Raw genomic sequence first — 15,536 nt, forward strand, 5'->3', positions numbered from 1 at the left:
CACACACACACACACACACACACACACACACACACACACACACACACACACACACACACACACTTCACAGGGCATTGAGCACTGTGTTGGTTACTCCACCTTCAGCCTGTACTACTGTACTGCCCGGAATTGACATTTCTGCTGCTTGCAACTCTTTTTAGATTATCCAAAGATATTTCCTGATTTGCATCCATCCAGCCCCTTTGGGGATGTGTAATTCTCCTGTGATTGTCAAACTTTCCTTTGCCAGTCTAGTAAGTATTGTTAGCACTTTGTCGGATAGAGATTGTAGCAGTAACATGGCAGGATCAGTGAAATCTTGCCGAAATGTCTGAGTCCCTGTCTCTCACGTGCCACAAGTATGTCCCCTCATGTTGACAGAGAGAGGGAGAGGGAGAAGGAGACAGAGGAAGAGCCAAAGGCATTGGGTCATTTCAGTGTGCCATGTGGCAGCATCACAGGACGATTTCAGCAACCTCCATGCCAAGATTAGTGCTCCCTTGAGCCTTCAAACCAGTACTCCTGATTACATCTTGGAAGAGCTGTATGTGCAGATGTTCTAACACACTTACAAAACACCCACAACCACACACATAGGCAAATAACATTAACTCAAACAAATGCGTTTTTAAATGGGATGAGTACATACGCATGGCAGTACCATGAGTGTAGAATATGTCTATATGACCTTGAATGTCCCACAGGAGGGGAAGTAGAGAGGATCAGATGGATGCTCATATCGTAGATTACCTCCCCCCAGAGACACATAATGTGCTCACCGTTGTTTTACTGCCAGAATCTATATCTGAAAGAGTCTGGGATAAACCATTAAGCAGCATTAGGCTACACATGACATGCATGCACATGACAATACTACACAGATGTTGTTCCGCACTATTGGGAATATTTTTATGAAGAAACAACTTGGTGGTGCTCCATTTTTATAGAACATTAAGCTGGAAGAAATGTATTTGAAAAATGCTTTGAGTGGCTCTAAAGAGAGACAAGAGATATATGAGTGCAGTGTTGTTATCCTGTACAGTGGCAGAGGATGGAAAGTGGGATGCCTCTCCTGTGCAACACTATGGATGTTTTCATGTATATATCTGACCTCCCTCCACTCAAAAGCTACCCTAACTCCCCGGTAGGACCTTTAACACTAGCCATTAATTGCAGGGTGATGTTTTCAATTAGCATTCAGCTCCCTGGTGTTGTACTCTGTGTTCAGCTGCATTAGATAATGCTTATCATTTACAAATGAGAGGCCAACAAGCCATTAGTACACTATGAATAATTTGTGTACGTGACAGGACCAAAGATGCCCATAGTATATGAGGAATACTAAACACTCAAAAAGCATTTTTCCTCCGGCTATTGAAACCTATCCTCTGGGGTTTGCTCAAGCCTCTTAAATTATAAGGATTTGCTATGAGCAAAGTGGACTTTGATTGACCGAAGGGCTTAGGAATGAATAAGTTCATGGCCACAAGCTATGGGAGGCCAACATCATACTAGCTAGGTCCAGTGGAGATGGACTTACTGCTAGGTGTACAATTTAGAGTCTACTGTATTTGTCTTATACATTTTTCTTGTCTTCATTCACAGAGCGATTGTAAAGAAAGGAGTGTCGTTTCGCACAGCAACACATAGTAACTCGTGGCTGTGGGATATCACTCTGGACACTGGAGCAGATGGCACCATCGCTGTTGTTTGTCAGAGGAAATCTTCCATACCGGGAAAAAGGCAAGTCTGCTGAAAATACACGACAATCCCCCCAATATGCTGTCAGTGAACTCCATTAAACTCCTCATGTATTCAACCACTGGACCATGGATGGACCATTCTGGGTTTGGCTGCTCAAAGACAGCTTTAAACACACTTCTGAATGACCATTACTGTTTAAAAAGTTATGTTATGTCATGGGTTGTTAGATCACGTATTGTAATAATAGTGTACATGCTACTGGGGCTTAATGATTTCAATTTTGCCTGAGGGAGTGAAAAATAGTCTGCAAAGTAGTATGAGTAGGATGCCATTTTGACCAAGGCTTCGCCTATCTGACCTGACAAGACACCGTATGCTATCCAAGCACAGGACTGCTGCTGGGAAAAGCTTAAGCAAATCTGCTTTTAAAGAGGCCACCGTCCTCACACCTCATTAAGTAGCGCTACGTCTTAATGTTTTACTGCAGTGGGCTAAATCAGGGTCACACAGAGTGTTTCGTGGTAGACTTAAACAAATCTACTTTGAAACAAAAGTATACACCTCACATACATGGTTATGGGCTTAAAAAAAGAAGACACCAGTACCATGTCAGATATAGAGTTGAAATCTATTCCATTTTGAGTTTGCATCTCAATATGAGACTTTATATAAATCAAGACTGAAATATAACAAAACCATTTGACATAGAAACACCAGCGTTAAAAAATAAAGAATGTTTATTAATTATGAAATTATGAAAAATATTAATAACATTCCACCCATGAGGCCACCATAGGGGCAATTTGGTCATTTGACTGCAGGAAAGGGCTATGCCAAAGTTTCTAATTGCTTATCTATAGTTCACATGAAATCGGTGAAAAGTATTTCTGTCCCCTATTTAGAATAATACCGTTTTTTTTGTCTCATTTAGAGTATGTTGTCAGCGCTTTTGGAAAACAATTAAACAATGATTAACATTAAACAGTCAATGTGAAGATGTGGCTATGTTTATAATACCCCTTCCGTTCCTAGAAGCTAAACTTGAATGTCCTAATAAGTCTGTGGGATATTTTTCTGGTACCATTGCTGCTGTCACAATTACATATAGAGTCATAGTGCTCTTTCTGAAGTGTAACCTTTTCCTTGCTTGAGGACAATACACCAGATGTAGGAACCTGTCCATGCTGGAACCTTCAATTGACATTCCATGTAACTGACCAACTCTGTGGCTTGGATGACCTTTAGATGATCTGGTGTGGCTCCGGTTTTATAGTCTATGAGAAGTTCCCGTGAAATCAAAAGTGGCACTTCATTTGCAGTTTGTAATTTTAATTGGAGCATTGTGGTGTCCATGATTGAATTGAGCTGGGTTGACCTCATTTTCTTGTTTTCCCCATGTGATGGGATTAGTCCATTGTTTATCAAACCCATTTTGGGGAACATATTTGTGGATGCAAAATCGTTTGTTAGGGTTAATCCATTTTAAAATGTAATAATTTACTAGACCCCCTGTAGGGCTGTCTAATGTCACACCACTTTGTGGATTTCATGGACTTTGTCTCTCAGCTTCCTATAGTGTCAGTAAGTAATGTGAGTGTTTATGCAGCTATCTGGATAATAAGGATTTGCCTCTGTTTGACAATAGATTGCAATGGATCTTCTGACTTAAAACGGCCACTTAGTGAGAGTGCTGTCTCTTTAATAATCTGGGAGTTGGAGTACTTCACTGCTTCAACCACAAGAATGGCAGAAGGCTATAATGGTGACCCCCATTTCAATGTAATGCCAGATTAAAGCGGCAAAATCTGTTTTAATGTGGGATAGATACCCTCTTTTAAATCATGCACATCTTGTTTTGATACTTCCCTAAAACATTGTTATGGTTTGTTTGTGTTTCAGTGTTTTTGTGCAATATGCTAAGATAATTTTATTAAAATAAATCTCAATTTTTTGTGCTTTTACATATGGTGTTCAGAATTAAAAAAGCTCTTAGAGAATAATTAATAGAGAACTCATCAGATTAGCTTTGTGCTTGCATTTGACTTTGTGTGCTTAGTCCCCTCCTGTACTCCCTGTTCACCCAAGACTACGTGGCCACGCGCGACGCCAACACCATCATCAGGTTTGCTGACGACACGACAGTGGTAGGCCGGATCACCAACGGCGATGACTCAGCCTACAGGCAGGAGGTCATAGACTTAGCAGTGTGGTGCCAGGACAACAACCTCTCCCTCAACGTCAGTAAGACCAAAGAGCTGATCGTGGACTACAGGAGAAAGAGGGGAGAGCACGCCCCCATTCACATCGACAGGGTTGTTGTGGAGCAGATCGAGACCATCAAGTTCCTTGGCGTCCACATCACTAAGGACTTAACATGGTCCACACACACCCACACAATCGTGAAGTGGGCACGGTAGCGTCTCTTCCCCCTCAGGAGGCTGAAAATATTTGGCATGGGCCCTCGGATCCTCAAAAAGTTCTGCAACTACACCATCAAGAGCATTTTGACTGGCTGCATCACTGCTTGGTATGGCAAATGCACCGTCCTTGACCGCAAAACGCTACAGGGGGTAGTGCGGACAGCCCAGTACATCACTGTGGCCGAGCTCCCTGCCATCCAGGACCTCTATATCAGGCGGTGTCAGAGGAAGGCCCGAAAAATTGCCAAAGACTCCAGCCACCCAAGCCATAGACTGTTCTCTTTGCTACCGTCCGGCAAACTTTTGGAACCCTTTTTTCTATGAGTGTACCCAAACTCTCTGCACTGACTTATCTTGTACTGACCCTACGCACACTCACTAGACTATATACAAACCATATACAGTGCCTTCAGAAAGTATTCATACCCCTGGACTTATTCCACATGTTTTTGTGATTTTTTGCAAAATTATTGACAATGAAATACAGAAAGATCTCATTTACATAAGTATTCACACCACCAAGTCAATACATGTTAGAATCACCTATGGCAGCAATTACAGCTGTGAGTCTTTCTGGGTAAGTCTTTAAGCGCTTTGCACACCTGGATTGTAGAATACTTGCACATGATTATTTCTACAATTCTTTAAGCTCTGTCAAGTTGGTTGTTGAACATGGCTAGACAGCCATTTTCAAGTCTTGCCATAGATTTTCAAGCCGATTTAAGTCAAAACTGTAACTAGGCCATTCAGGAACATTCAATGTCATCTTGGTAAGCAACTCCAGTGTATATTGGGTCTTTTGTTTTAGGTTATTGTCCTGCTGAAAGGTGAATTTGTCTCCCAGTGTCTGTTGGAAAGCAGACTAAAGGAAGTTTTCCTCTAGGATTTTGCCTGTACTTAGCTCTATTCCGTTTATTGTTATCCTAAAAGACTCCCTAGCATACCTATAACATGATGCAGCCACCAGCCTGCTTAAAAATATGAAGAGTGGTACTCAGTGATCTATTGTGTTGGATTTGCCCCAAGCATAACGCTTTGTAATCAGGACATAAAGTTAATTATTGTGGAGTATTTGTATTTATTAAGGATCCCCTGGAGTCCAGCAACATTAAGGCAGTTATATACAATTTAAAATATTACATGACATTACATTTCATAATACTTTTCACAACACATTAAATGTGTGCATTCAGGCCACTACTCTGCTACCACATACAGTTGAAGTTGTTTTTCAACCACTCCACAAATTTCTTGTTAACAAACTATAGTTTTGGGAAGTCAGTTAGGACATCTACTTTGTGCATGACACAAGTAATTTTTCCAACAATTGTTTACAGACAGATTATATCACTTTTAATTCACTGTATCACAATTCCAGTGGGTCAGAAGTTTACTGACACTAAGTTGACAGTGCCTTTAAACAGCTTGGAAAATTCCAGACAATGATGTCATGGCTTTAGAAGCTTCTGATAGGCTAATTGACATAATTTGAGTCAATTGGAGGTGTACCTGTGGATGTATTTCAAGACCTACCTTCAAACTAAGTGCCTCTTTGCTTGACATCATGGGAAAATCAAAAGAAATCAGCCAAGACCTCAGAAATAAAATTGTAGACCTCCACAAGTCTGGTTCATCCTTGGGAGCAATTTCCAAACGCCTAAAGGTACCACGTTCATCTGTACAAACAATAGTACGCATGTATAAACACCATGGGACCACGCAGCCATCATACCGCTCAGGAAGGAGACACGTTCTGTCTCCGAGAGATGAACGTACTTTGGTGCGAAAAGTATCTATATCCACAGTAAAACAAGTCCTATATCGACATAACCTAAAAAGCCACTCAGCAAGGAAGAAGCCACTGCTCCAAAACCGCTATAAAAAAGCCAGACTACGGTTTGCAACTGCACATGGGGACAAAGATCGTACTTTTTGGAGAAATGTCCTCTGGTCTGATGAAACAAAAATAGAACTGTTTGGCCATAATGACCATCGTTATGTTTGGAGGAAAAAGGGGGTGCTTGCAAGCCGAAGAACACCATCCCAACCGTGAAGCACGGGGGTGGCAGCATCATGCTGTAAGGGTGCTTTGCTGCAGGAGGGACTGGTGCACTTCACAAAATAGATGGCATCATGAGGAAGGAAAATGATGTGGATATATTGAAATTATGTATGGGAAATGTATGCACTCACTAACTGTAAGTCACTCTGGATAAGAGCGTCTGTTAAATGACTAAAATGTAAATGTAATTGAAGCAACATCTCAAGACATCAGTCAGGAAGTTAAAGCTTGGTCGCAAATGGGTCTTCCAAATGGACAATCACCCCAAGCATACTTCCAAAGTTGTGGCAAAATGGCTTAAGGACAACAAAGTCAAGGTATTGGAGTGGCCATCACAAAGCCATGACCTCAATACTACAGAACATTTGTGGGCAGAACTGAGAAAGCGTGTGCGAGCAAGGAGGCCTACAAACCAGACTCAGTCACACCAGCTCTGTCAGGAGGAATGGGCCAAAATTCACCCAACTTATTGTGGGAAGCTTGTGGAAGGCTACCCGAAACATTTGACACAAGTTAAACAATTTAAAGGCAACGCTACCAAATACTAATTGAGTGTATGTAAACTTCTGACCCACTGGGAATGTGATGAAATAAGTAAAAGCTGAAATAAATCATTCTCTCTACTATTATTCTGACATGTCACATTCTTAAAATAAAGTGTTGATCCTAACTGACCTAAGACAGGGAATTTTTACTAGGATTAAATGTCAGGAATTGTGAAAAACTGAGTTTAAATGTATTTGGTTAAGGTGTATGTAAACTGCCTTCTTCAACTGTATCTATAAAATCCATGTGTACGTGTGTGTAGTGTGCATGTGTCTGTGCCTGTGTGGTGTATTTTTATCTATCAGTTACCTGATGTGGAATAGAGTTCCATGTAGCCATGGCTCTATGCAGTACTATACGCCACCCATAGTCTGTTCTGGACTTTGGGATTGTGAAGAGACCTCTGGTGGCATGTCTTGTGGGGTATGCATGGGTGTCCGAGCTGTGTTAGTAGTTTAAACAGACAACTCGGTGCATTCAGCATGTCAATACTTCTTACAAAAACAAGTAATGATGAAGTCAGTCTCTCCTCTACTTTGAGCCAGGAGAGATTGACATGCATATTATTAATGTTAGCTCTCCGTGTACATTTAAGGGCCAGCTGTGCTGCCCTGTTCTGAGCCAATTGTAATTTTCCTAAGTCCCTCTTTGTGGCACCTGACCTTACGACTGGACAGTAGTCCTAGTGCAACAAAACTATTGACTGTAGGACCTGCCTTGTTGATAGTGTTGTTAATAATATAATATGCCATTTAGCAGACGCTTTTATCCAAAGCGACTTACAGTCATGTGCGCATACATTTTTAGGTATGGGTGGTCCCAGGGATCGAACCCACTACCCTGGCGTTACAAGCGCCATGCTCTACCAATTGAGCTACAGAGGACCACCTAAGGTTAAGGAGGCAGAGCAACGCTTTATTATGGACAGACCTCTCCCCACCTTAGCTACTGTTTTATCAACATGTTATGACCATGACAGTTTACAATCCAGGGTTACTCCAAGCAGTTTAGTGTCCTCAACATGCTCAATTTCCACATTATTCATTACAATATTTAGTTGAGGTTTAGGGTTTAGTGAATAGTTTGTCCCAGAACTAACTTATTTCTTGCCACCCATTCTGAAACTGACTGCAGCTCATTGTTAAGTGTTGCAGTGATTTCCCTCACTGTAGTAGCTGATGTGTATAGTGTTGAGTCATCCGCATACAAGTAAGGGGCCTAGACAGCTGCCCTGGGGAATTCCTGATTCTACCTCGATTATGTTGGAGAGGCTTCCATTAAAGAACACCCTCTGTGTTCTGTTAGACATGTAACTCTTTATCCAAAATATAGCAGGGGGTGTAAAGCCATAACACAAACGTTTTTCCAGCAGCAGATTATGATCGATAATGTCAAAAGCCGCACTGAAGTCTAACAAAACAGGTCCCACAATCTTTTTATCACCAATTTCAAAGCTCTTAAAGACTTACCCAGAAATATTCACAGCTGTAATTGCTGCCAAAGATTATTACATTTACATTACATTTTAGTAATTTAGCAGATGCTCTCATCCAGAGCGACTTACAGTTTAAAGTGCATACATTTTTTCATACTGGCCCCCCGTGGGAAACGAACCCACAACCCTGGCGTTGCAAGCGCCATGCTCTACCAACTGAGCTACACGGGGCCAATCATCATCATTAAGTTTGCCGACGGCACAACAGTGGTAGGCCTGATCACCGACAACGATGAGACAGCCTATAGGGAGGAGGTCAGAGACCTGGCCGTGTGGTGCCAGGATAACAACCTCTCCCTCAATGTGATCAAAACAAAGGAGATGATTGTGGACTACAGGAAAAGGAGGACCGAGCACGCCCTCATTCTCATCGACAGGGCTGTAGTGGAGCAGGTCGAGAGCATCAAGTTCCTTGGTGTCCACATCACCAACAAACTATCATGGTCCAAACACACCAAGACAGTTGTGAAGAGGGCACGACAAAGCCTATTCCCCCTCAGGAGACTGAAAATATTTGGAATGGGTCCTTAGATCCTCAAAAGGTTCTACAGGTACACCACCGAGAGCATCCTGACTGGTTTCATCACAGCCTGGTATGGCAACTGCTCAACCTCAGACCGCAAGGCACTACAGAGGGTAGTGCGTATGGCCCAGTACATCACTGGGGCCAAGCTTCCTGCCATCCAGGACCTCTATACCAGGCGGTGTCAGACGAAGGCCCTAAAAATTGCCAAGGACTCCAGCCATCCTAGTCATAGACTGTTCTCTCTGCTACTGCACGGCAAGCAGTACCGGAGCGCGAAGTCTAGGTCCAAAAGGCTTCTTAACAGCTTCTACCCCCAAGCCATAAGACTCCTGAACAGCTAACCAAATGGCTACCCGGACTATTTGCATTGTCCCCCTCCCCCCCAACCCCCTCTTTTACGCTGCTGCTACTCTCTGTTTATTATCTATGCGTAGTCACTTTACCTCTACCTACATGTACATATTACCTCAATTACCTTGACTAACCTGTGCCCCCGCACATTGACTCTGTACTCTGTATATAGCCTTGCTACTGTTATTTTACTACTCTTTAATAATTTTTCTATTTTTCTTGATAAATTGTTTAAAAAAAAATACTTATCTATTATTTACTTAACGCTTATTTTTCTTAAAACTGCATTGTTAGTTAAGGGCTTGTAAGTAAGCATTTCACTGTAAGGTCAACACCTGTTGTATTCGGCACATGTGACAAATAAGATTTGATTTGATTTGACAACCATATTATTCAGTGTCACTGATCTCCACGTACCACTGGTGAGGGGCTGGAAAGACAGCCTGGCCCTGGTGAAGAGAGCTATGCCATTCAGGTGCTCGCCTTGTGCTGCAGGTGGGTCTTCAAGTCAGACAGAGGAATGAAGTCCTTCAACATCCTCTCAAACTGGCCATCAACCTGGCAGTCAAACATGAAACAAGCCAGCAGAGCACTAGTACGGTCTAAATTGGATTGTGATAATAAAGACTGTTACATATCAGTGATGTATCTTGATCTCAAGCCATTTGGAACACAAACAAATGTAAACATGAAACCGTTCATACCATACTCCATTTGGGGTTGTCTGCCTTGCTGGAGGTGTCATAATGGACATCTTTCTTGTCAAACCGTCTGGTCCACATAGGACTCCTTTACAGTCTTCATAACTCCAGAATTATCCTAACATGTATTGACTGAGGGTGTTATATATTACAGTATCTAATCAAGATATATTAGTGTTTTATTTTTCATGAATTTTTAACAAATGTTAGAATTTTTCTTCCACTTTGACGTTACAGAGTATTTTGTGTAGATCGTAGACAGAAAATGACAATTAAATGAATTTGAATCCCACTTTGTCACACAACAAAATGTGGAAACATTCAAGGGGTGTGAATACTTTCTGAAGGCACTGTAAGTTCTTGATGTGGGGAACGGAGGGTGTGTGCCAGATACATATGTCAGATCTTAATTTGACCCCTTTTGTCGCAGGAGGAAAATAATCCTGCAACAGGAGGATTTGAATGAATATTGAATATTTAGAATCACCGCCAGGGGGCAGCTGGAAGCGGGGTTTGTAGGCTATACAATAACTTAGACTGCAGGTCCACTGGGTGTCAGTTCAAGTAGCCTATGTAGGCTACGTGCAGGCTATGGCGCGTCTCGTGTGAATTCTTATATTTGTAGGGGTTAGGCATATTTTATGTTAGGGAAAATCAGTGTTTTAGATAAATTGTTGTATTATATGTTCAAGGCAGGGAATAGGCCGAATAAATAATTGGTTGTCTCAGTGCCTGTGTAGTCCAGCAGTTACAGCTGCTGACCCCGGAATACATATGCCGGATTTGGCAGGGGTTCAAATCTAGCCCACTGCCCTTTGAACTTGTACTTTTTGAGTTACTCTCGGTGGGCTGTACTTGTACGCTTACTCAAGTAATTTCGAAAGGAACTTACTTTTTACTTGGTTACATTTGACCAAATCACTTCAGTTACTTAGATGTATATTATTATATCATCGCTGTCGGATGAAAACCTCGTAACTCCAAATTTTGAGATTGTTTTGTTGTTGTACATGAATCAATACTATTGGTTCCCCTTTACGTCTCTATGAATGTTTCATGGCCCCTTGACCAATGAAATGTATTCAAAATAGCTTGTCATCAAAATCTTAAGTCCATTGGGTCTCAAAGTTTTCCGTCAAACCCTATATCTCCACCACGGCTCTTGAAGTAAAGCGCACGTCTTCACTCCTGAGGATAATTTTGTTTGTGTGTGTTACGGAGTCTAGTTGATAGGTAATCGACTAGTTGGACTGTTCCCCAGACTCCACGCGTAGGGATTTGTACAAGGCTGAACAAGGCTATTGAACTGAACATTGGTGTCTGTCTTTATTCCTTAATCCAACATATCATACAGAAACATGGTATCAGAAGTGGCTCGGAAAACACACGTTTGTTATTTTTGTAGCTAAGTACAGTATAGGCGCAGTTACGTTCCATATGCGAACACAAGCCGTTTCCTACTCACAACACTGATCAACTCGTGTTAGCTGGCTAGCTAGCATCACTACCTACCTCCATGACTGAAGACAAAGAAATCTCCTATTCCATTGCTATGGCAGCGAACATTCCGCCACCAAATCACATGGTTCTCACAGGGGACTGGAATACTAATTGGGACAACTTCAGGGATGAATTCGAGGACTATGCGCTGGCGACCGGTCTACGTGAGAAACCCAACGAGGTACAAGCGGCAACTCTGAGGAGTTTAATGGGCAGCGAATGCAGGCATATCTACCGGCACAATCTCACCCTCACGGCACGACAACAGTGTGATGCAAAGGCTATATTGGATGCATTGGAGAATTACTTCAAACCCGCCAGAAACGTAATTTACGAGCGGTTCGTTTTCGGAAGCTGCAAACAGGAAGAGGGTGAGTCAGTACACAACTTTGTAACCCGTTTGAGAGAGAAATCCGCCACTTGTGAATACGGGGGATTGAAAGATGAACTGATTCGTGACAAAATAGTACTGGGAATTGCAAATGAGAATACGCGCCGGCGTCTACTGAGAGAGAGAGGCTTAACATTAGTAACTGCCATCGAAATGTGCCGCACTGCTGAAGTCACTGACATGAGAATGAGAGCAATGGAAACTGAAACCCCACGCTCCGACGTTGATACTGTTCACGCTGTTGCTAGGCAGACATTCAGACAAAACCAATCGAGGCAGAGTAATTCACCACGAACGGTGAACACAGAGAGCCCCGTAGCATGTAAATACTGTGGGAATACACACACACGTGGCAAAGAGCACTGCCCGGCCTATGGAAAACCATGCAGAGCTTGTGGAACTAATAATCACTTTGCAAAAGTGTGTCTCAAAAGCAAAAGAAGGGTGAGTGAGGGCAAGATTCACTGTGTTGATGATGTTACTCAATGTTCAGAGCTGAACAGTGAAAGTGACATTTACATGCATGAATCCATTGGGGCTGTACACTCAAGAGGGAAGAAATGGTTTGTGACACTACGATTACACAACAAGCAACAACAATGTCAACTGGATTCGGGTGCTACATGCAACGTAATGAGCTACAAAGACAAAATCAATCTGGCACCTGACACACATCTATTTCCCAGCGATACTAGACTAAAGCTGTACTCAGGAGAACTAATGAGCTCTATGGGCACCTTTGAGACCGAATGTGTTATTCGGGGACGCAAACACAAGCTGGAGTTCGAGATTGTGAAAACCAGTCAAAATCCTCTCCTCTCAGGCTCTACATGCGAACGCCTGGGACTGATGCAGTTCACTGTACCAAATGACCTGCACATTGTGGATCATGTCCAGCATGGACCCCTGTCCAAAGAACAACTACTCAGTAGATATGACGATGTATTCAACATGCCCGTTGAATCAGTGCCTGGGGAGGTACACTTTGAAGTGGATGAGAGCATTACTCCAGTCCAGTGTGCTCCTCGCAATGTGCCCATTGCAATGAAAGTGGCTGTGAAGGCCCAGCTGGACAAGTATGAGGCCGATGGCCACATGACATCTGTGACTGAACCAACTGACTGGATCAGCAATATGGTCATAGTAAAAAAACCAGAGAAGCTGAGGGTCTGCATCGACCCAAAGCATCTGAACCAAGCACTGAAACGATCCCACTACATCATGCCGACACTAGAGGATGTCCTCTATAAGCTTCCCAAGGCCAGGATTTTCACCTTGGTGGATGCCCGAGATGCATTCCTTCAATGCAAGCTGGACGAAGAAAGCAGCTTCATGACTACCTTCTGGACCCCCTGGGGTCGGAAACGCTGGCTCAAGCTCCCGTTTGGTGTCTCAGTGGCGCCTGAGGTATACCAACGCAAGCAGCACGAGTTACTGGCTGGGCTCAAGGGCATTGAACCCATCGCCGATGATATCCTGATCGTAGGCTGTGGTGAAACAGACGAAGAAGCAGAACGCGACCACGATGTGAAGCTCCTGGCACTGATGGAGCGCTGCCGATCAGTTAAGCTTCGTCTTGGCCTGAAGAAGCTGCAGTTCAAGGTGAAAGACGTCCACTTCCATGGCCACATTCTCTCGGCAAAAGGCCTGAAGCCGGACCCAGACAAGGTCCAAGCGATCCTCGACATGCCAAACCCGTCTGATGCAAAAGGAGTACAGCGTCTCATCGGCTTTGCAAACTATCTTGCAAAGTTCATGCCACACCTATCAGCAGTCTGTGAGCCTCTGCGCCGATTGCTGGACAAAGACACACCATGGCACTGGCTACCCAAGCACGAGGCCGCAGTGCAGGAGATGAAATCTCTGGCTTCATCCATGCCAGTGTTGCGCTACTACGACGTCACGAAGCCTGTCACAATCCAGAGCGACTCTAGCCAAAGGGGACTTGGATGCTGCCTTATGCAGGAAGGCCAGCCCGTTGCGTTTGCCTCGAGAGCGCTCACCCCCACCGAACAAAACTATGCACAAATTGAGAAAGAGTGCCTCAGCATCGTCTTCGCCTGCCAGCGATTCCATCACTACTTATATGGTCGAGAGCTGGTCACCGCTGAAACTGACCACAAACCACTCATTGCCATATTCAGTAAACCTCTCCTCAACGCGCCCAAGAGGCTTCAAAGTATGCTCCTGACTCTGCAAAACTACAGCCTGAAGGTCATTTACAAGCCAGGACCTGAGATGTACATCAGCGACACACTGAGCAGGGCAACAGCACAATGTACAGGTAGAGGCACTGCCTATCAGCGGCAGGCCATCTGTTCGCTACAGCAGGAACAACAAGATGTTCAACAGATCAATCAGGCAGACTACTTAAACGTGACAGATCACCGCCTAGCCCAGATCAGGCAACATACTGACAAGGACGAACACCTACAGTCACTGAAGTCCATGGCTCTAGCAGGTTGGCCATATCTGAAAGAGGAGACACCTTTCACAGTGAGAGAATACTGGACCTTTCGAGATGAGATCAGTGTGCAAAATGGCGTCTTGTTCAGAGGTCAGAAGGTCATTATTCCCAAATCACTACGTCCAGAGATGCTTACCCGCATACACTCCAGTCACGTCGGAGGTGACGCATGCTACCGTCAGGCTCGTGAAACATTATACTGGCCAAACATGCAAGCAGAAATTAAAGACTTTGTCAGCAACTGTACCACATGCAACGAGTACGCTCATGAACAGCAAAAGGAAACCATGATGTCACACGAACTGCCCACAAGGGCCTGGCAAATCATCAGCATGGACTTATTCAGCCACAGACAAAAGGACTATCTTCTCCTCGTTGATCATTACTCTGACTTTTGGGAAATTGAACTGCTCCCTGACTTGTCCGCAGAGACGGTCATAAAGCGCTGCAAGGCGCAGTTTGCAAGGCAAGGTCAGCCTGACAAGGTAATCACGGACAATGGCCCACAATTCACTGCACAGTTCAAGCGTTTCGCCTCAGAATGGGAGTTTGACCACGTGACCTCCTCTCCAAGACACCCAAAAGCAAATGGCAAGGCAGAATCAGCTGTCAAGATTGCAAAAAACCTGTTAAGCAGGGCCTTGCGCGACAGCAACGACCCATGGAAAGCGATCTTACAGTGGAGGAACACACCCACCGAAAACATGGACAGCAGCCCAGCACAACGCCTTCTGTCCAGACGTCTGAAGACTACTATCCCCGTAGCTAACAAGCTACTTGAGCCCTGCGTCATGGTTGGCGTCACGGACAAACTGCGTCACAGAAAGCAGCTCGCTAAGTGCTTCTACGACCGGACTGCTCGAGACCTACCAGAGCTGGAGGTGGGTGAAACTATAAGGATGAAACCGCTGCCGGGAGACCACACAGGACTTTGGAGGCTGGGCACATGCCTACAGAGAGTTGCACCACGTTCTTACCTGGTGGATGTTGGTGGCTCCCTCTATCGTCGCAATCGGGTGGATCTGCGCGTAGCAGAGCAGACAAACCAGAACATGCCATACACTCACTTAGATGAGCTGGATCACAGTCCAGGCCTAAGGGTAAGGGGTGCAGAATTGAGACATGAGCCAACTGAAGGTGAAGCTTCTACCCCACCAAACTCTCCAGCTCGTGGCCCTAATCCTACCCCTGTCAGAGCCAATACTTACTCACGGGTGGGTCGGCTGTGCAAGCCACCGGACAGGCTTACTCTGTAAGCAAGAGACTTAACTGGTTGTCTGTTAGTTAAAAAAAAAAAAAAAAAAAAAAAAAAAAAAGGAAGATGACAGCTGAAGTAAAAAGAAAATGTCATGCTTTTCAATTGTTATGACTTG

The 15,536-nt window shown here is 43.9% G+C and overlaps 1 protein-coding gene across 1 annotated transcript in view; it reads left to right on the plus strand.

Moving 5' to 3' along the window:
- LOC311144815 (transmembrane protein 132D-like) overlaps window positions 1-15,536 on the plus strand; it is a 72,253-nt gene that overhangs the window by 25,733 nt on the left and 30,984 nt on the right. The window contains exon 3 of the mRNA XM_084180957.1: window positions 1,606-1,743. Coding sequence (XP_084037083.1) covers window positions 1,606-1,743 — 138 coding nt within the window. The remainder of the gene's footprint in view (window positions 1-1,605; window positions 1,744-15,536) is intronic.

Source organism: Coregonus lavaretus (genome assembly GCF_964263955.1).
Source record: "Coregonus lavaretus genome assembly, chromosome: 17".
In the NCBI taxonomy this organism is placed as follows: domain Eukaryota; kingdom Metazoa; phylum Chordata; class Actinopteri; order Salmoniformes; family Salmonidae; genus Coregonus; species Coregonus lavaretus.